The sequence below is a fragment of the Miscanthus floridulus genome, chromosome 9 (genome assembly GCF_019320115.1).
Source record: "Miscanthus floridulus cultivar M001 chromosome 9, ASM1932011v1, whole genome shotgun sequence".
In the NCBI taxonomy this organism is placed as follows: Eukaryota; Viridiplantae; Streptophyta; class Magnoliopsida; order Poales; family Poaceae; genus Miscanthus; species Miscanthus floridulus.
In genome coordinates, this window is record NC_089588.1 from 3,039,485 (window position 1) to 3,061,764 (window position 22,280).

The 22,280-nt window shown below is 47.8% G+C and overlaps 1 protein-coding gene across 1 annotated transcript; it reads right to left on the minus strand.

The window, feature by feature from the left end:
- Positions 1 to 239: 239 nt before the first annotated feature.
- LOC136483286 (uncharacterized) lies at positions 240 to 12,019 on the minus strand. Its single transcript, XM_066480294.1, has 22 exons — positions 11,881 to 12,019; positions 11,637 to 11,757; positions 11,231 to 11,310; positions 10,645 to 10,731; positions 10,458 to 10,508; positions 8,839 to 8,956; positions 8,701 to 8,757; positions 8,542 to 8,606; positions 8,335 to 8,418; positions 8,184 to 8,234; positions 8,006 to 8,068; positions 7,863 to 7,909; positions 7,692 to 7,761; positions 7,498 to 7,560; positions 7,265 to 7,351; positions 7,138 to 7,176; positions 6,819 to 7,040; positions 6,659 to 6,732; positions 6,527 to 6,575; positions 944 to 1,024; positions 732 to 825; positions 240 to 614 (listed from the first exon to the last, which is right to left on the minus strand). The coding sequence occupies exons 2-22, from the start codon at positions 11,752 to 11,754 to the stop codon at positions 445 to 447; spliced, it is 1,770 nt and encodes a 589-aa protein (XP_066336391.1). The 5' UTR covers positions 11,755 to 11,757; positions 11,881 to 12,019; the 3' UTR covers positions 240 to 444.
- Between the last annotated feature and the right edge of the window lie 10,261 nt (positions 12,020 to 22,280).

Below are 22,280 nucleotides of genomic sequence, written 5' to 3' on the forward strand. Positions count from 1 at the left end.
TTGACGGGTGGTGTCATGGCTTTGCCTGTAGCCTATGCTGAGTTGCTGTATCGACTCTTCTTTTGCTCTCTCTCGCTCCGCTCTGTCTATCCACACCTCCCTCTCCTGCTCTGTGCACACCTTCTGGTATGCCGGAAGTATGCTGTATTGTTTGAGCTTTTAGCTCATTCGATTCAATATAAGTAGGTGGGAACTCCCCCCCCCCCCCCCCCCCGAATTGGTAAAAAAAAATTATATGACAAGATTGTTACAAGGATCCGTGATCCGATCTCTTAGGCGCACGACGCTCTCACGCCCGATGCTAGCGCTCGCGAAGGACGTGGTCACCAAAGCTATGTGTGCTAACTAACCACACTACACAACCTTACAACACACAACACGATTACATCTTTAACATAGATAAGGAAGCAGGACGCAAGTTGCACTGCCTTTGATACTGAGCTGTTAACGAGCTAGTGCTGCTCCTGAGCTGTGCAAACCAAGGAGGCCATCCTTGCGGCCACTAGGGTAGCCAAAGCTTGATCCGGATAATACTTTCATGGGAATAGGTCTGTTCCCAAGGCCAAGGCTCGTCGACTCGGTGTCCAGTTGCCCTGATGACGCAGCTATCAGCCCTGAAACAAGTACACCAAGCTCATCACACTGCACTCGGTTCTAAGCTAAGCAAGTATTATCTCTGATTTGTATGTTGAGAATTGATGTAGATATTGGTTCGGGCCACTCAATTTTACCCATAAATAACGGAGAAGGTTTGCCTGGCCTGGACTTGAATTCCGGATGGAACTGAACTCCCACAAAATATGGGTGTGAAGGCAGCTCCAGTATCTGCATCCATGCGGATATATGCAATGAGATTTCTTGTTTGGCCTGCCGTTCTCTGAACAACAAATTATCATAAGCTCAATATGCTAGATTGTGAACATAACGTGCATTAGTGCATTACCTCCATTCTCTGTCCAGTTTCATCCATACCGACAAAACTTACACCGGCGCTCTCAAGTTTGTCAACCATCTCAGGGTTCACCTGGAAATTTGGCAGGTTCCAAATTTGGGACAGTAGTAAGTGTAATTTTCAAAGTGATTTTTCATGTATATGATAGATAACTAGATAAGCCTACTGCTCAGCACTTGTATCTTACCTTTCTGCAATTTACTTTTGCATTTAGGAATATGCTCAGCATCCACTTTAGTGGCTAGGAGATATGCTGGATCAGATAGAAAATAGAATATACTCTCTGCCCCTTGCTCATAAAAGCAGGGGCAGTATTATTGTAAAAGACAAGCCATTGTATTTTCAATTCCAACAAACGAACAAGGCCAAGCTACCCTCTGACTTTATCAGATCCGATCTGAATCTGAGATCCATCTCGTGGTTCCTGGCCAACAACTAGTATCAGAGCCGAGTTCATGAGAGTACGGTGACCAGCCACGTCCACCGCCAGCCAGATCGAGAGAGCGCACGCCGCTGTTGCAGCTGCCTGTGCGGTGAGGAACCCCGGTGGTGCAGCAGCAGCAGGAGCCGACGATCGCACGACGCACCTTGCTGCCGCAGAGGCAGCGGCTGCGGCAGCGGTCGAGACGGCCAGGCAGGCGGCGGCTGTAGCTCAAGCCACGGTGGCCGCGGCTACAGCACTGCTCGTCGAGATGGAGCGGGAGCCGGTCGGCGGATCGTGAAGCCCAATAGGGTGTCGTCTTCAGTCGCCATCACCAGAGCGGCGTAGCGGACGCCGCAACCGCCCGCCGGTGGTGCAGACCATCTACCGCAACTCCACAGCAAGGACGCCGTGGCTGATGCTCACGAGGACCAACTACCACGAGTGGAGCCTGTTGATGAAGGTCAAGATACAGGCCCGACAGATCTGGGACGCGGTCGAGTTTGGAGATGTCGAGTTCCACGACGATCGGCGGGCGCCGAAGGCGTTGTGCGCCGCCGTGCCGCCAGAGATTGGCGCCTCCCTCGCCAACAAGGCGACAACAAAGGAGGCCTGGGACTCTATTGCCACCGCGCACCTCGGCGATCGTCGGATCCATCGAGCAACGCTACAGCGGCTTCGACAGGAGTGGGAAGGCCTCGCCTTTAACCCCGGTGAGCAAGTCGAGGAATTTGCCTTTCGCCTTTCTAGCCTAAAGGAGCAGATGGCGTGCAACAGCGACACTGTCATCACCAATGCTCGCGCGGTGGGGAAGCTCCTACGCTCCATCTCAAAGAAGTACTCCCAGAACGTGCTGGCGATCGAGACGCTCCTCGACTTTGAGGCGCTCTCCATCGAGGAGGTCACTGGGAGGATCAAGGCGGTGCAAGATCATGAGGAGGCACCCCACACCGAGCCGAGCACCGCCAGAGGCAAGCTGCTCTACACCGCCGAGCAGTGGCGGGCCTTCGACAAGAAGAAGGACGAGGCTTTCGGCTCTGGTCCACCCTGGGAGTGTCATCGCCGACCACGCGGCATCAAGAAGAAGGAGGAGAAAGGACCTCGGGCATAGACTAGTGCTGATGGCGGCGCCGCCGCCGAGCACAAGGCGACCTAGGATGATACCTTGCTCAACTACGGTAGGACTGGCCATTGGGCCAAGGACTGCCGCCTTCCTCCATGCCGCGGTGGGCAGGCTCACATCACGCAAGCAGAGGAGGGGGTCCATACCATGTTCTTGGTGCATGGGTGCGTTCAGCTGCGACAAGAAACAGGGGATGAGGAGAAAGATTCAAGCTTTCCCCTTCCCACGTCAGCTGCCTCCGCTCTGCTCCACCTCGACGAGTCACGTGCCCACGCCTTCCTCGACACTGGCCCCGGCAATGACAAGATCGATGGTTAGTACCTCGACACCGGCACCACCCACCATATGACTGGTCAGCGTGAGTTCTTCTCTGACTTGGACTCCGGCGTGCGAGGCTCCATCAAGTTTAGGGATGCCTCCGTCGTGGAGATCAAGGGCGTGGGCTCCGTCGTCTTCGCTGCCAAGACTGGCGAGCACCAAATGCTCACCGGTGTCTACTACATCCCCGTGCTAAGGAACTCCATCATCAGCTTGGGATAGCTGGATGAGAATGACTCGCGTGTGGAGATCGAGCATGGAATACTGCGCATCTATGATCATGGTCGGTGACTCCTCGCCAAGGTGAACAGAGGCACCAATCGCCTTTATGTTCTCAATATGCAGGTGGCGCAGCCTATGTGTCTTGCAGCCCACCACGATGATGAAGCCTAGCGGTGGCTCGAGCGCTTTGGGCACCTCAACTTCGAGGCCCTTAAGCTACTCAGCAATAAGGAGATAGTGCTGGGCATGCCGCGCGTCGACATTGTGGATCAGTTTTGCGACACCTGCGTCCTCACTAAGCAGTGGTGGCTCCCCTTTCCCCGCCAGGTGAGCTTCCACACCAAGCCTAGCGGTGGCTCGTGCACGCTGACCTCTGCGGACCAGTGACTCTGGCCACACCTAAAGGACGGCGCTACTTCCTCCTCCTTGTTGACGACATGTCCCGCTAATATGGGCGGTCCTGCTTGACACCAAGGTAGCAGCTGCGGACGCCATCAAGCGTCATCAGGCAGCTGTGGAGAAGAAGTGAGGCCGCAAGCTTTGGGTGTCATACACGGACAAAGGCAACGAGTTCACCATGGCTGAGTTCGCGGCGTACTGTGCCAACGAGGGGGTTCAACGCCACTACTCCGCACCGTACACTCCGCAGTAGAATGGCATCATCGAGCGCCACAACCAGACAGTGGTCGCCACCGCCTGCGCACTTCTCAAGCAGCAGGGCAAGCTAGTGATCTATTGGGGTGAGGCCGTGATGACCGCCGTGCACCTGCTGAACCGCTCGCCAACCAAGGCGCTCGACGACAAGATGTTGTATGAGGCTTGGCACGGGCGCAAGCCAGCGGTCAGCTATCTGCGTGTTTTTGGTTGCCTGGCATTCGTCAAGGAGCTCGGCCATGTCGACAAGCTCGACGATCGTAGCTCACTAGGGGTCTTCATCGGCTACACTGAAGGGGCTAAGGCCTATCGCGTGTTCGACCCGGTGACGCAACGTATGCGAGTGGTGCGTGACATGGTGTTCGACGAAGGTCGCGGCTGGGAGTGGGACAAGACGGCTAATGATGGATCGGCGATAGCTCTACGTGACTTCACCGTCGAGTATGTGTGGGCTGGAGTCGCGTCGACCACTGCACCAACCTCACCGACAACTACACCAGCCTCGCCGACCACTCCACCAGTTTTGCCGACCACTTCGCCAGCTCCACTGCGCTCGCCATCACCAAATCCAGGGGAGCTCGGCAACTCATCGGTGGCGGTTGGCAGCTCATCGGCAACCCAGCCGGCCACTTAAGCTTTGCAGCAGACCATATCGGCGCCGCAGCGGACAACATCAGCACCCACTCTAAACACCGGAGACTGGTCGGCGGCTGCAAGAACTTCACCAGCAGTCGATCCGACCACACCATCTTTGTCCCCAACGCGGCATCTCCTGCCTCGCCCACTGGTCGGCAGTCTGAGATCGAGTTTGCGACTCCGTTGGAGGACGATGAAGACCGATTGGACGCCTACTACGATGATGAGCCCTTGCGGTACCACACGGTGGCAAACATCCTCGACGACCAGCCTGCATCAGGCCAGGCAGAGCGGCTCTTTGCCCAGCTTCATCTAACACACGCCGGTGAGCCCACCACCTATGCTGAGGCGCAGGGTGATCCGACGTGGCGGGCGGCGATGGAGCAGGAGCTCAAGTCCGTCGAGCAGAACCGCACCGTGAGTTGGTGCCACTGCCCGGCGGCCACCGCCCCATCACCCTCAAATGGGTGTTCAAGCTCAAGAAGGATGAGCAGGGCATGGTGACCAAGCACAAGGCGCGCCTGGTGGCGCGCGGCTTCGTCCAGCAAGAGGGGATCGACTACGACGACGCCTTCACCCCTGTGGCACGCATGGAGTCAGTCCGTGTCCTCCTCGCGCTGGTGGCTCAGGAGGGCTGGCGAGTCCACCACATGGACGTCAAGTATGCCTTCCTCAACGGTGACCTCAAGGAGGAGGTGTACGTGCGCCAGCCACCGGGCTTCGCCGTCGCCGGAGAAGAAGGCAAGGTGTACTGCCTAAGCAAGGCCCTCTATGGCCTGCGGCAGGCCCCGCGAGCCAGGAACGCAAAGCTCGACACCACGCTCAAGAAGATGGGCTTCCAGCAGAGCGCGCATGAGGTAGCAGTGTACCGGCAGGGCAGCGGGCGCTCTGTTCTGCTCGTCGGCGTTTACGTCGACAACCTCATCATCACCGGCGCTGAAGGAGACAGAGTGGAGGCGTTCAAGGCGCAGATGAAGAAGGAATTCGATATGAGCGACCTCAGCCTCCTCTGCTTCTACCTCGGCATCGAAGTGCACCAAGACACCAGCGGCATCGCCCTCCGCCAAACCCACTACACCAAGCGCATCCTCGAGCTCAGTGGCATGTCGGCTGCAATCCAGCCCACACCTCAATGGAGGAGCGGCTCAAGCTCAGTCGTGACAGCACGGCGGAGGAGGTCGACTCCACACACTACCGGCGGCTGATCGGGAGCTTGCGCTACCTGGTCCATACTCGGCCGGACCTCGCGTTCGCCATCGGGTACGTGAGCCGGTTCATGGAGCGGCCCACGATGGAGCATCTGCAGGCCATCAAGCGCATCCTTCACTACGTGGCGGGCACCCTCGACTACGGTCTTCACTACGACAGGGCCCCCGACACAGCGCGCTTCGTCGGCTACTGCGACAGTGACCTCACCGGAGACGTGGACACCAGCAAGAGCACAACCGGGACCATGTTCTTCCTTGGTGGTTGCTTGGTCAGCTGACAGTCTCTCAAGCAGAAGGTGGTGGCCCTCTCGAGCTGTGAAGCAGAGTACATCGCCACCACCACTGCAGCAACTCAGGCACTATGGCTGTCAAGGATGCTGGTAGAGCTCCTTGGCAGGAATGTGGATGTGGTTGAGCTTAAGGTGGACAACAAGTCTGCTCTAGCTCTGGCCAAGAATCCTATCTTTCATGAAAGAAGCAAGCACATTCGCATCAACTACCACTTCATCAGGGATTGCTTGGAGGATGGGAGCATCAAGGCTAGCCACATTGCCACCACTGATCAGCTAGCTGATATCCTCACCAAGTCGCCGGGAAAGTCCAAGTTCCAGGTGATGAGGGAGAGGATTGGGCTACAATAGATCACTTCTAGTACTCGGCACAAGGCTTAGGAGGAGAATGATAGATAAATCTAGTGCTCGACACTTGTATCTTACCTTTCTGCAATTTACTTTTGCATTTAGGAATATGCTCAGCATCCACTTTAGTGGCTAGAAGATATGTTGGATCAGGTAGAAAGTAGAAGATGCTCTCTGCTCCTTGCCCATAAAAGTAGGGGCAGTACTATTGTAAAAGACAAGCCATTGCATTTTCAATTCCAACAAGCGGCCAAGGCCAAGTTGCCCTCTAACTTTACTAGATCCGATCTGAATCTGAGATCGTGGTTCCTGGCCAACAGTATAATGCCATATATATTGGGCAATGATTCTCACCATATATCTATGTCTTTGGCGTTCATCCACGTACTTTGCATTGCCGTATCTGTTGTGAGAACACAGAAACCAAGTCCCAATTACTAGTGTAGACAGAACCTAATTAACACAAAGCATCTACCTGATACATACAGCCTAGCAGCTTTACAGTCCGTTGTTCTGAAGAAAGTCCTCTTTGTTCCCACACGCATAAGTGTCTCCGAACTCTTCCATACTCATTCAGGCAGTAACATCATGAAACGGACATGTAAAAAAAAATGCAAGCCCATAGAAATTCTGCAACAGCTGTTACCTCGGACATTAGGATTATACAAGGATGTCTTGTGCCAGCATCTAACTCTCCGCTGTTTGCATCCTTCAGGCCAAGATTAGATCGTGCAAACTCTATGACGGCAACCTGCATCCCCAAGCATATGCCTAGGTATGGGACATTGTTTTCTCTGGCATATTTAGCAGCAAGAATTTTGCCTTCAACATGACCAAAGCCTCCTGGAACTAGGACTCCATCTGCACACTGAAAGATTTTTTGCATCTCAGTTATTGCGTATCATATTGGACGAACAATGATATCTGATACTTATCTTTTAATAGTATACAAGTATGCATGTCACCTTGAGTAGGCTCCATGCCTTATCATGGAGGTCTGGTGACTATCAAAAGAATTGGCAGAATGATTAATAAACCATGACAGCAACTGCAGTGATGTTGAACGCAAGAGTATGACGGAACTTTTGAAACCTCTGCAGTCTCTTGTACTACGTCTGAAGCAGGGAACCAATTGACAACAAGCCTTCTCTGGCAAGCAACCGACGCGTGGCGGATGGCCTGGACGCATAAATATCTTGATGAATGTGTACAATTATTTTTCCTTTGGTGGAGAAAGGAGATTGGAGAGAACTATAATCAGTAAACGTCAAGGATCCTATCCTCACCAATAATAGAATAAAATAAAGTCAAGGATCATCATCAACCTCGAAGACGGAGTGGTATGCATTGGCATGATAAGGGTGTTCTCCAACTACCGCTATTTTGACCTGCAAAAAATTGTGCTCCATTGAAATGCAAAAGGAAGAGAGAAGATATAGCTTGTTATATATTTAATGTGATAAACTGAAGAATACGACAGTACTATAGGAAAAGGAAGATACAGTGTATGGGAATATACCGCTGGATCATGGAGGTGCTCACATGTAGTCCTTTTCATCCATTCATCCAACTTAGGTTCTATAGCTAAGCTGCATATTACAGATGGGATAACAAAAAGGAAACAAAATAAGATAAGTGATACATTCCTTTTACGAGTTGTGTTTTAATCCAGAAAATTCAAAGGGCTAACCATGCAAGTCCTAGCATTTTTAAAATAGCTTCATGACCCTTCTGATCCTGACATCAGAAGTGGAGATTATATTTGCAACAACTGGTGTTTAAAGACCAGTGTTTTCCCAATTTTGGTAAAAACATATGGAATACATAACGCACTTTAAGAAGTGAAGGGAGATGCCAAATATTTGGAACATCATGTAGGGTAATAATGCATTCAACCTGTAAATGTTGTTTAAGGATTCAATTCAAAGCACATATATATATAATATGAATGCTGAATAATTGCTTCATAACAGACAAAATAGTGCTCGATATGACCTCCATAGTCTCATACCGGAACATTGCAAAACTGTGAAAGCTTCTCTTTGACATTTTTGTTCAGAGGCTACAAAACATATAATAAAAGCAGCGTATTAATACCATTATTAGAATAAGATGATCAAATGTCGGGTGTGACTGCAACTAGAGAACAAAAAGCTATGTACTGTTGTGCTACGACAGGCCAGTAGATCTGGTGCCAATCCAAGGTCTCGAAGGCACCTAACACTGTATTGGGTAGGCTTAGTTTTCTGTATTTTTTCAGATAGAATCATAGAAGAAAACAAAATTTAGTGACTCACATAATTGATATTTTATAAAATGAATCACATAAAAAATTGAAAACCAAACAATAGATGTCTTTGATATTTTACCTGTTCTCCGACCACGTTTATAACAGGAACAAGACTGACATGTACCAGACAAAAGTTTTTTGGACCTAAAGTACATAAGTAGACAATATTAGCCCAAGCAATTAGATGAAAAACACCAGGCAGCCAATTTATTGGGTAAAATCTATACAGAAATATCACCAGCTCGGCATGAGAACTGGCTCAAAGCTTCAGTAAATGGTCTCGACTCAATATCGCCTGCACGGTTAAGGATAAAAAGATTTTACAAGATTTTAGGTGAGCATATCATCCGAAAATTGGTCTGTATAATTCCCAAACCTATTGTCCCTCCCAGCTCAATGATACAAACATCCGGTGGCCCTTCTCTCCCGTCAACAGGAATCATTGCGACGCGCTTGATCCATTCTTGTATTGCATCCGTAATGTGAGGTACAATCTTAGAATGTTGAGAAAATTACATTTGCAACTTCCATAAGCATTTTAAATAGATGAGAGCACATAAACTATGATAGGCAAAACATTTTAAATAGATGAGATCAGCACAAAAACTATGTAGCTAACATAGGCTCTATGCCATGTTGCTCAATGGTTTTGGTGATTAAAATAACAAAACAATCAACTAGGACTAACATTTCTGCTAAAATATGATTCATAGATTATTTTAGATCCTAGGATGTGAGGGGAAAAAATTGATGCGAAGTCCAGAAAAGAATTAACCAAGTCAAAATCAGCAAAACCAGAAAAATATAGAGCACCAGATGGTCCGCATCTCTGGAATATTTTTTTGCGGGTAAACACATCTCTGGAATATGAAGGTACCAGACTATTGAATGGTTCGGTACGTGATGACAAACGGTAAAGTTACTGTGCAAGTGTGAAGACCGGATGATCCCATGAAGGTGACGAGAGGCCCCGGACAGTCGCTGGACGAACGATAGAAGCTAGGTGTTTTGGACTGGAGTAAAGCACGACTGAACAGTTCGATGGTGAAGATATGAAGGCACAGGACAATTGAAGATGCACCCTACAATCAAAAGTTGCAAAGACTAGTGCAAACAGCTACACTGACCGGACTTTCAGGTGGAAGCCAAATTACACATGCCAGACGGTTCGTAGAGCGTAAAATTTGTCAGCTGATTTGCGACGGCTAGTTTTCGGTGTAGGAACTGTATATACCCGTATAACCAGTCATTTTGGGGCGTGTTGGGAGTCCATTGAAGCCCAAAAAACTATTGCATGTGTAGAACACACTATCCACCATATGATAGCTTAAAGATTACCTCCAGGCCCTTAACTCTATGCTTAGTGCTAGATCTAGAGCTTGTTTGAATCTTAGTTTGAGAGAGTGAGATAGATGCTATTGTAATCTTCTTGTACCGGATCCTTGGAGCCTTGATGGCTCACTGGTAATGTTAACGACCCTCTGAGCTTGGTGCGGAGCGGCAGTGACACCGTGAGTGGGGAAAGAGGAGATCATGTATTTGATGAAGAAGCTCCTTAGTGGATGGTGCCAAGGTGACCGGAAAAGTCGGGTAACAAGTGATGAGCCAAGGTGGTTTATGACATTTGTCTTGGTTGGCGGGAGCCTGGGTGGCGATCCCACCACCATAATCGGGGGAGGCTTGGTAACAGGAAGCATATCGTCATTTGTGGAGCTCCAATATGGACTAGGAGTTACATTTTGGCAACCGATACCATGGGATACATCGTCGCGCCTCGGAAGTTTGCGCACTTCAGCTTTACTTACTGTGTTTACGATTCCACTTGTGTGCCTTTATCTTTTCTAGAGTAGCTTAGACTAGTGTAGCATCAAGTTAGAGCGCTAAGTTAGAAAAGTTTGTATTGATCCAATTTACCCCTCCCATCTTAAATCACATACCCACGGCATGGAGTTCATTTCAAACTATGATAGGCACTTTGGGACTACACTGACAAACCTGAACTGTTTTCCCTAGATAATCTCCTCTTCTCTCCTTATCTATCACAGACTGCAAAGAATCAAGAGGCACCACGTCACAGGAAACAGACAACAAATCTGTCCACATCGACAAATAATTGCATAGGAATATGATAAGGTCAGTGCCAGCTAGATACAAATTGCATAGAATATGATAACGTCAGTGCCTGATAGATCTTGCCAGCTGTTATGTTGTTGTCTCCCGTCAATTCGACATCCAGGAATCTCTCGTAGTCTCCAAGATCCATGTGGACCTATCATATCATATCATCATGATTTTAATCAGCCTGGAATAAAAACAAAATGTCGTTTTCATCCAAGTTTTAATTTGTGGATTAGCTAGCATCAATCAAGTAAGCACTCATAAAATTAAAACAATATTCTCCTTCCATTTGAAATTGCAAGTCGTTTAACTTTGTCTTAGGTCAAACTTCTCTATCTTTGACCAAATTTATAGAAAAATGCATAGACATCTACAACATCAAATAAGATTCATTAAGTACTGCACCATGAAATTTATTTTGATATATAGTGAATTTACTTGATATTGTAGATGTTAATATATATATTTTTTTCTATAAATTTGGTCAAAGTTAGACAAGTGTGACTTAAAATAAAACTAAATAAAACAACTTACATATTGAAACGGGTGAGTATTACCGTCACACTATATAGTTACTTTTATCCGATCCAACTGATGCGATGACACAGGTAAGGATGGGAACTAGAATAGAAGATTGGTGTTGCTCTTACCTCACTGCCATCGTTCAAAACAAAAACCTCCCCGCGCTCAGCAGGAGATATAGTTCCAGCATCAGTATTCAAATATGGATCTGAATGAATCAATGTGTTGCGGCATGTGAATATGCAAGTAATATAAAGAGAGCCATGCATGTGAACAAATCACATATTTCACCAAGTACAAGTACAGAGGAAAGTTAAAATGGGGATTCTAGAATGAGTATGCCTATGGTACAGACAATTTTTAGTTACTAGCTACATCAAACTGGTTTTCAACAAAAATAGAGAAATGTTTCCATATATAGGGGGAAAATATATAGTACAGAAGATGAACTATATATCCTGGACAAGTCTAGTCTGAGTCAACAAAACTGCATCACAGGGAAATTCAGCAGGAAGGGCGTAGAGAAGAACATGCCTATCTTAATGAAGGTGACGCGCAGACTGCAGGCCTTGAGGATGACACCGATGCTGCTGGCGGCGACAGTCTTCCCTATCCCACTGCCGCCGCCGCCAGTCACTAGTACATACTTCATCTTCTGCACATGACGAAAATACTAGTACGACTTATATGAAGGTTTCAGAGCTTGCTTTTCCGAGGAATCAAACGCATGGCAAGCAACAACCGGAAGAAACGAAACTGCTCTTGGTCGTACTCCTACCTAAGAGAAACGTGGAAGAAGAATGAGGGCGATGAGTTCAGACATGCCTGTGGTTGGGCAGCCAACAAGGGAGAGCATGGAAACGAGATCCTACATACACTACTAAAAAAAACGATTTTAAGAGACAGCTCTTTTGATCTACATACATACAGAGGCAGCAAAAACGTATGTGTCCCTGGCTCCAAAGATATATAGCAGCAATTTTCAGACGAGCCGTTGCCTGCCTTTCCTGGCACTTCCGCGTGGCGTGCCCTGCGACGGGGGCATGGGAACACAGTACACGACATGAGTTTGAGTTTGCTTACGTTCCCCGCCAGCAGGGATTCGTGGGAACCGATTGGAGTTCGATCGACCCCCACGCTGTGCTGTGCTGTGCTGCGCTGCAGTGCCGGCCCTAGGGGGAGGGCACGAGGTGCGACGGCCGAGGGCCCATGTCGGGGACGGGCCCAAGTGTAGGTATACAAACCCCGAGGCCCAATAGTCCATTAGGCATCGTCAACAAACTAATGGGAAGACAGAAGATATGCAGAGAATTGGCCTGGCCGTCCAATAACACAACGTTGGTCTTTCTTTCCAAGGAAGAGAGGAGGCGAGGAACCACGCCGCACACTCTGATCATGACTCATGAGTTCGCGACGCGCCGACGCGCGGAGAGCTGGACCGCTAGAGAACGGCGCACGACGGCGGCGACCGGGCAAGGCTCCACGACGACGACATCTTGGTTCTTGCCTCCTTGCGAATTGCATTCGCCGATCAGTTGTTTCAATTCATGTCCACGTCCTAGGTATTTTTTTCTTGTTCATTTTTAATCCAAATTAATTATTTGTATAGTATTTCAGACTTCTAGTATTTTATACTCGTATAGTTATGGTTTACTTCTAATTTAGGTGTTAGATTAAAAATATATTATGGCATTATTTTCGCTTTGCAAGTAAAATTAACGCCTATATATTATAAGATTTTAAAGGAGCCATCGTGACTAGTTCGCCAGAGGGCCCTCGAGATCATAGGACCGGCACTGCTGCGCTGCCTGTCACAGCCCCCCGGCCGGCCTGTCATGCATGCATGGACTCATGTCACCAACAACTCCTTGTCGGCCGGATAAGGGCCCAGGATCGCTGCTTGGCGGGTCCTTCTGTGGATCCACGATAGATAGATGCTCTGGTCCAGGAGCAGGTCGTCGTGCTGCAGGAGATGGCGAAGCGAGTGCAGGAAAGAGTGTGCTGACGATGACGGACGGTGGAGTGTGCGGCTCCGATCGAGGCGGCCGTGCAGGAGGAAACCGGGCCTGCTGAGGATGGACGGGAAATTAATTTCATACGGATTGCGAGCTCCCCCAGGCCCAATCGCCCCATGCGACGGTCCTTCCACTTCATCGACTCCCTCGAGCTAGCGGCCCGTGATTGCCTCGCCGCCCAGTGGCTGACGATGACGAGCTCGTTCCACGTCGTAGCAGCAGGATAGCTGCAAAAAATAAGCAGGATGCGGGTGCCTAAACTAGAGCTATAAGCTAGCCAGGATGGTGCTGATGAAGAAGCTAAGCTAGGTCTAGCTAGGTGTGGAAACACGGAAACGGCGGTGCCGGCCGGACGAGGCGTCCTTTGCTGAGTTCCAGACGGCATTCGCGAAGCCGTTGTCTTCCAGAGCCAAACGCGAGCTGAGGCAATGCGGGAGCTATATTCCCCGGAGGCGTCGCCGGCGAGGGCCGGTAGTGAATGAGCCGTAGACGGTAGATCCCGGTGGGTTGTGTGGCTGTTGTCGTACGTCTTTGTGTTGCAAAATTCTTCTACGTACGTATAATCGAGACTAATCAATCACGGGTAGTGTCGGGTAGTGTCTAGGTTGGCATGTTTGTCACACAAGGCGTTGCCTGCTGCTCGTAGACAGCTTGTGTGCGAGTCGGTTTCTGTCCAGCTTTGTATTACAAACCTCCATTCCTCAACGAAATAGGCGCGTTCAGCGTGTTCTCGAATTTTTTTTCAGAGATGGTGGGTCTCAGCCCATTTACACTCAGCAAACTACTGCCGCTGAAAATAAATTAATAGAGGCGGGTCTTTTAGTAAGTCTGTCTCCGTAAACGAGGCACATTTTAAAATAGTCTCTAAGCCCAGTATATCATCCGACCAACCTTAGCCCATCAGAGGAAACCCTAGGCGCATATCTCCTACCTGGCCGCCACTCATTCTCTCTCTCTCTCTCTCTTATCATCCCTTCCCTTTTCTTCCACTCTCACACGACTGATACCTCTATCAGAAATGATTTTTAGCGACGCCACCCTTTTCTATCAGAGACAGTTCAACTAGCACGCCGCCTCTAACCGCGCCTGGGGGCACTGTAGCTCTGTGACCGTCTCTGAAGATCCATTTTCAGGGGCGGTTCCATTACGAAAAACGCCTCTAGAAATAGGTCTATTTTTAGGGACGGTTGTTTTAAAAGAACCGTCTCTGAAGATCCATATTCAGGAGCGGTCCTCTTTACAAAACCTCCCCTAAAAAAACTATTTTCAAAGACGGTTCCTTAAGAGAATAGCCCCTACAGCTATATTAACAGAGGCGGTTCTCTTTAGTCAACCGCCCCTAAAAATAACACCCTAAATACATTTTCTTTCTCCTCGGGACAGTCTGCGGACCACCATTTTTCAGCTCACTTGGAGGGCGAAAAATAGCAAAAATAAAGGGGGAGGTTTTTCCCTTTCAACTTTTGAAGGAGTTGGGTCTGAGAGATGAGATTGTGGCATCCCTAAACACTTTTCAAACTTTACATATACATTTCTTTCACTAATTTCTTTCACTTAGAGATCCAGAGAGAGACATGCATGATGTTTGATTTTTTATTTTCCTACCAATTTAGACTCATTTTTGCCCAACTTATTTGGCTCACATGAACTGTAGTTAATTTTTATATTTACTTTATTATTTTTTAAGCTTTAGGTCTAGAATAATATAATATTTGTATAAAAAATAGATATCAATTATTGCTTCAACATTTATATGCAAATAATACCTTGATGCAAATACACCTTTTCTTTTCAAAGGGCACATATGGACAGGTCATGGATGTACACGAAACGAAGACATGAAGCTTCCTACATACAAGATGTGAATGGTTTTATTGAAGCCGCTAAAAGACACGCTTTGATTAAGCAGACAAAGGACATATATTGTCCCTGTTGTGACTGTCGGAACCATATAGTATGACGGGATCCAAATACGATAAGATCACACTTAGTCAGAATGGGTTTCATGGAGAACTACGAGATTTGGGATCATCATGGTGAGTGTCGACGAAACCTGGTCGGCAGTATACCGAGGGATATACCCACGGTAGTAGATTGGTCGGTGGAGGTGCGCGTAATAGGAACCGGATGGTGACACAGGTGCAGAGACAGCGATTTAGATAGGTTCAGGCCATCAAGTTGATGGAATACCCTATCTCATGTGTCTTTGGTGGATTGTATTATGAGAGATCTGAGATGAGATGTCTCTAGGCTAAGCCCAGGGTTTGTATCTGGATGCCGACTAGGGGACCCCTGCCCCTCCTTATATACTCTAGAGGGGTAGGGTTACAAGGAAAGTATCTTAGTCGGCTATACGGTAGGTATTCTATTTGGATTACAACACCTATAAGAGTCCAGTAAATCATATCTTCTAGATGCCTTGCGGTGCACGCCGACTAGTGCCGTGTGCCACGCGTCTTGATCTTGTGGGCTAGACCAACCTTGATGGTGTGGCTCATGTCATATCCTGCGGATATCCAAGGTTATACCCCCACAGCTAGTCCCTAAGCGCCTTGTATCCACTGAGCAACGTCGTCTTGATCTTGTCCGAACAGTTTAACTTGAAGCCGATCAGTTCAACTAGTAATCTAACCAGTTTAACTAGTAATCCGTCTAGTAAAAATGGGTGACCGACCAGTTTAATCGGTCGGCAGGCCTTAGACTTACTCAAGTAAGGCTTGCCAGAAGGATGTAAAGGGCTCAAAATTTGAAAATTCTCCACCTCAGATGAAGTGTAGCCACTTAGACTCCGTTTGTAAGGTCGGATGATTATCATCCATGACTTGGTCAATAAGAAGGATAAATCAGGAAAAAAGCACTACATTCATCGCCAGGTGAAGTGTAGCCACTTAGTCCCCGAGTCTGACATTAGGTGCAGAATTCACCTAGTGCCAGGGTCAAAAAATAGAAGACTCCGGAGGCTTAGCCGATCACACGGCTAGTCCCCAGCTTAGCCGAGGACCAGTAAAAAGGAAAAAAACAGTACACTCACCGCAAGGTGAAGTGTACACACTTAGTCTCCGAACCTGCTAGAAGATAGAGAAACATCTTGTAGCAGGATCAAAGAAATAAAGTCAAAATATTTTCGGAGATCAAAGAAGTGGAGTGTGCTTAGCACTTGACTGTTGCGATGACCGATCGTACGACCTTGATCTGATCCGAGTAAGGCAATCTGGATAGTACGTCATAAGACTTCGGGTGGGTAGTCTCCTCACCGGAGGCCCCGTATCACCCCCACCTCGGAACTCCCAAATCACTGCAACAAGATTCGAAGGAAGGCTAGCAAATTTGAACCAACCGACTTATCGTAGCAAAATCCGACCACCAAGGGAGTCCTTAGCTTAGCTGGCTATTGTTGCATGAAGAATCCGAACACCGAGGAGTCCCGAGCATAGCTGGCAAGCCCCCAGCGTAGCTGACGATGAAGCCCAGGCGACGAGCAGAGTGACCAGTTGGTTGGCTGATGAAGTGAGCGCCGAGTAGTCCAACCAACTGGTCGGCGACAAAGTCCGAGTGCCAGATGGTGCAACCAACTGGTCGGCGATGAAGTTCGAGTGCCAGATGGTTCAACCAACTGGTCGGCGATGAAGTCCGAGTGCCAGGTGGTGCAACCAACTAGTCGGCGATGAAATCCGAGTGCCAGATGGTGCAACCAACTGGTCGACGATGAAGTTCAAATCCTAGGTGGTGCAACCAACTGGCCGGCGATGAAGTCCGAGTGCCAGATGGTGCAACCAACTGGTCAGCGATGAAGTATGAGTGCCCGATGGTGCAACCAACTAGTCGGCGATGAAGTCTGAGTGCCAGATGGTGCAACCAACTGGTCGGCGATGATCCTCTTATCCTTCCTGACTGATCCAGTTCCCGAGCATAAAAAATAAGCTCATCGACCAAACCTGGCCCCTATAATACAAATATGTAGAATGGGTAGTACATGATGTAAAAATAAAATATATGAACTCCGGAGAAAATCAGCACGGTTAAACATTATGTTGGTTTCTTGTATAAAGTGATCGTGTTTAAAATACAAACGATGCACTGCCAGTTGGTCCTTTATCTTGTCACCAGCCCCGGCTATCCCACACCCCATGGCGTAGAGAGCTTAGCTCTCATGCATGCTTAGGAATATAGGCATCACCGAGGAGCCGCAGCCGACTGCCCATGATGCAGAGCGCTACTGCCCATGCACATTTAGGTGCTAAATCGAGAACATGGCTGCTTCTGGATAACGCGAATGAGAACGTGGCTGGTCGGCGAGTTGATGGAGAACAAATGGAGTATCTTAAAGATGTAAAACATGGAGAATGAATGGAGAAAAAATAATCGGATAGACACCGCGGAAGAAACTTGTATTAAATGCAGATATAGGAAGGGTACTTATCTTAAGTCAGAACGTCTAGTCGGTGGCGTACGACGTTATCCGGTCGGCGTCAACAAAACTGCCTGACTAAAAGCCCTAGTTTGGTTTTGGCTAATTGATGAAACCTATTTGGTCTAACCTAATTGCTAAGTGTGTGTAGCTAAGAGAGGTTAGGTCCAAAGCCAAGTGGAGTGGTCGGCTATGATGATCAAATGCTCCAACTTGGAAAGAAGAAAGAGAAAAACGAAATGGGCTCAAGGTAAAGGTATACTTGATAAGGGCCATTTTGTTTTTGGCACTCAAGACACAATAGAGGGTGTGAGTGTATTTAGGATTGATAGTCGTACTATGAAGAGGGGAGAAATTCATTTGTGAAATGCAGTTATCAAAACTCATTGCATATGCATTTAGATTCTAGTGAGTGCTAACATGTCAATTGCTTGGAAGATCACTTGTCTCATGGTCATCAAAGAAGCAAAATAGTGTAGCACTATCTACCACCGAGGCCGAATACATATCCACTGGTAGTTGTTGTGCTCAATTACTTTGGATGAAAGCAACTTTAGATGATTTTGAAATCAAATTCAAACAAGTGCCATTGCTATGTGACAATGAAAGTGCAATCAAGCTAACCAACAACCCGGTTCAACACTCAAGAACAAAGCATATTGATATCCGCCATCATTTTATTAGAGATCACCAAATGAAAGGCGACATTACAATTGAGAGTGTGGGCACCGATGATCAACTTGAAGATATATTCACCAAGCCATTGGATGAAAAGAGATTTTGCAAGATAAGGAATGAATTGAACATACTTGACTTCTCCAATATGTGTTGATAACACCCCTCTCTAGCCATTCCTCACACACATATATGACATGCCTCTCCTTCGACTAAAAGCAAAGGTAAAAGTTGTTTGGCATGGCATTCATACTTGTCTAAGGACTTGTTTAGTGCATATAGTCATACCTTGCACTCCTTAGGCTCATTTACTAAAAACAAATGATTTTATTGCTTATATGGTGCCACTATTTATCGGTGTTTCGAACAAACACCAACTATTAAATTTATATTTGTTGCGCGTTAGGCTTGGATGGTGTACTAAAGGACACAAGGTTTATACTAGTTCAGGCAGAATGTCCCTACGTCTAGTCTGCTGCTGCTCGTGTTATTAGTACCGAAAAAGGTTCGTAGTAGGGGGTACAAACGGTCGAGAGAGGGACAGGTCCCAAGTCTCTGATGGAAAAGTCAAAAGGGTGTCGAGAGCTCAGTTGCTGCTCGGCTACGTGTGTTGTGTTGAGTTGATTCGTCGGGTCATCCCTTTAGTGGGGTCCCCTGCCCTTCCTTTTATAGACCAAGAGGGGAGCAGGGGTTACAGATGGGAGAAAGAGGAAAAAACCAAAGGTGGAGAAGGTCCTTCGAGGGTGCTGGGTCTTCCTTTTCCCTTCTGCCTGCCCTGTTGACATGGCAGACCACGCCAGGGATAGCATGTTTTGCTGATCCTGATTGGGCCGTGTTCTGACTTTGTTTCAGCGAGTGGTCATGTCCCATCCTCCCCCGGCGGATAGTGCGGTGTGTCAGGGCGCCGAGCCATGACTCTATGGGGAGTAGATGGGGAAATGACTATACGCCTGTTACCGTAGATGATGTGAGTTCTTCCTTGGGGTAGCGGTTGTCGTATGCCTGTGTTAGTACCCGTGCCCGAGGGCTGATGGTGGCGCCTACAACACTGTGGGACAAAAGTCGGCACCTACAACATTGTTCGGGCTCTGTCAGGGCGGAAAGGGTTTAAAGCGCTCGTCCTGTTGTATCCTGACGGTACCTTCCTGCAAACATGCAGGGCATGGTCCTTGGTACTGCGGTTGACTCGAATGTCCTATCGTACCCTACGCTCATCATTATGAAGGAGCAATGCGCAGATGTCGGGTGAGGCGGAGCCTGCCCTCAGCCGTCGGGCGAGGCGGGACCTGCCCTCGGACATCGAGCGAGGCGGAGCCTGCCCTCGGACGTTGGGCGAGGCGGAGCCTGCCCTCGTTCGTCGGGCGAGGCGGAGCCTGCCCTCGGCCGTCGGGCGAGGCAGAGTATAGACCTTGGGGGTCGGGCGAGGCGGAGCCAATCTTCAGTCCTCTGGGCAAGAAGTGTAGCTGTGTTCTTGTCTGTTCGGGGGCATCAACGTTTGATGGTTTATTAGTTCCACCTCATTGGGTACCCCGGTATTAGGTCCCCGACACTATTGCTTCTATGTTTACTATGATCTAGTGGTAGCATATAACTTGTTTATGGGCTTGTGAACCTAGTGTTTAATCTAGCTAATGTGTATCAAGTGTTTAATTCAACATTGACAAGATAACCATTGCAAAATGTGTGAAGAAGCTTGTCATTGGTTTAAACCGAGTTAAATATCTTATACATGTTGTCTAGTTTAAACTAATTGAACTAATGCTCCACTCCCAAGAATCTTACAAGTAATATTCACATCCCTCTAACCATTGATTGACTAAATCTTTCCTACCTAAAATTGGTGTGCCTTTTGTGTAATAGATGACAAAGGGGGAGAAATTGGTACAAAGATATTTAAAGATATGACAAAGGGGGAGAGATATAACAAAGGGGGAGGATCAATCAAAAATTGAAAATTAAGCACACAAGTAGGGGGAGCAAGCTCATTAACTTATTTGTTGCATCTATATGAGCATATTCATATGATTGAATGCATTGCACAAGTTTCTAAATTCAATATACATGCTTGTGTGGTGTATGCTAGAAATAGAACTTGTATGGTGATTGAAATACTAGCATACATAGATGATAGCTAGACATGCCACAAAGTAGTATGTTTTTCAAGTGGTACTAGAGCCTATCATATAATGTTGATCTCATGAGGTATCTAGTTCTTTGTTTTTTTTTCAAGTGGTATCTAGCAACTCATGGTGCTAAGCATGGTTGAAATTGTGCACTCCGATGGTATCACAATTCAAATGTCCATTCTTTACACCTTAGCATCATTTGGTAGTTGTTCACTCTCCCACAACTCATATCTATATATATGTGCAATGCTTTGTACCAAACTCATCTAGCACATATGTAGGGGGAGCTAATAACTACCAAACCGAATTTGTGTAACTTGTCCAAATACAATCCATGAACAAAATGCTTGGACAAGCGACTCAAGTTCAAATTAATTATATTTCATATCTTTGTAAAGGTTGTCATCAATTACCAAAAAGGGGGAGATTAAAAGCCCTAGTTTGGTTTTGGCTAATTGATGAAATCTATTTGGACTAACCTAATTGCTAAGTGTATGTAGCTAAGAGAGGTTAGGTCTGAAGCCAAGTGGAGTGGTCGGCTATGATGATCAAATGCTCCAACTTGGAAAGAAGAAAGAGGAAAACAAAATGGGCTCAAGGCAAAGATATACTTGATAAGGGCCATTTTGTTTTTGGCACTCAAGACACCATAGAGGGTGTGAGTGTATTTAGGATTGATAGCCGTACTATGAAGAGGGGAGAAATTCATTTGTGAAATGCAGTTATAAAAGTGCCACTAGATGTTCTAACTCATTGCATATGCATTTAGATTCTAGTGAGTAGCACCTTGAAAATATTTTGGAAATATGCTAACACACATGCACAAAGGTGATACACATTGTGTTTAACACTTGGGAGCAAGGGTTCAAAATTTCACCGGCGCCGATTCTAAAAAGGACAGGGTTTCACAGAAATGACTGGACACTGGTCCCCATGGGACTAGACACGTCTAGTGTACGACCGGACGCTGGTCTCCGTGGGACCGAACACGTCCGGTGCTTAACCCTAGGTGCGCGGACTCTGGGCGAGTCTAGTCAAGTGTGACCAGACGCGTCCGGTGTCTGCAAGGCCCCTTTGGGTGCTCTCTGAGTAATGACCGGACGCGAGTGGAGAAAGACGACCGAATGTGACTCTGGTGCGTCCGGTGCTAATGATGTGGTACTCGGGAACTCTAACAGAGAGAGGACCGGACGCTGAGTGAGTCTGGTCAGGATGACCGGACGCGTCCGGAGATGAAAATCACGTTTTGAACCTCTCTGAGTAATGACCGGACGCTGTGGCTGGCGAGTCCGGTCAGTTGATCGGACGCGTCCGGTGCGAGCGCAGTGAGCGTGCGTGAGTTAGCCATTGCGCGCCAACGGTAATATTCAAACGGCTAGGACATGTGTCAATGGGCGATACACCGGACGCTGTGCACCTGACGCATCCGGTGCACCCTGCAGCGCGTCCGGTGCATGCGCAGACTGCCCATTAAGTTGCCCAACGGGTATGTTTTCAATGGAGTGTCTATAAATACAAGTTGGACGGCTTTGGGCCAACTCTCTTGGAATTTTGACATTCCTAACATCCCATTGAGCTAAGCATACTCCCTCCCACTCATCTCCTTGCTTGATATTGCAAATCGAAGTGAGATTGAGTGATCCAAGTGCATTGCTTGAGTGATTGCATCTAGAGGCACTTGGTGATTGTGTTTCGCTGTGGATTTCTCTTGTTACTCTTGGTGTTTGCCACACCTAGATGGCTTGGTGCAGCGAGGATCGTTGTGCGGAGGGTGGTGTTTGTCTCTGGCTCCGATCGTTGCGATTGTGGGGGGTTCTTAAGCCTTCCCCGTGGGAGTTCACGAAAGGCATCTCTAGTGGATTGCTCGTAGCTTGTGGATCCCCATCTTGTGTTGGTTGTGCAGCACCCGATTGCGGGTTTGGCGTGTGATGCCAATTAGCGCGTGAACCTCCAA

Coding starts and splice junctions, on each gene's coding strand:
- LOC136483286 (XM_066480294.1), bottom strand. CDS start 11,754: ATGAAGTATGTACTAGTGACTGGCGGCGGCGGCAGTGGGATAGGGAAG. Junction 7,910..8,005: donor ATCTCCCTTCACTTCTTAAA/GTGCGTTATGTA, acceptor TTCTGATGTCAG/GATCAGAAGGGTCATGAAGC. Junction 6,576..6,658: donor GACTGTAAAGCTGCTAGGCT/GTATGTATCAGG, acceptor TTCTCACAACAG/ATACGGCAATGCAAAGTACG.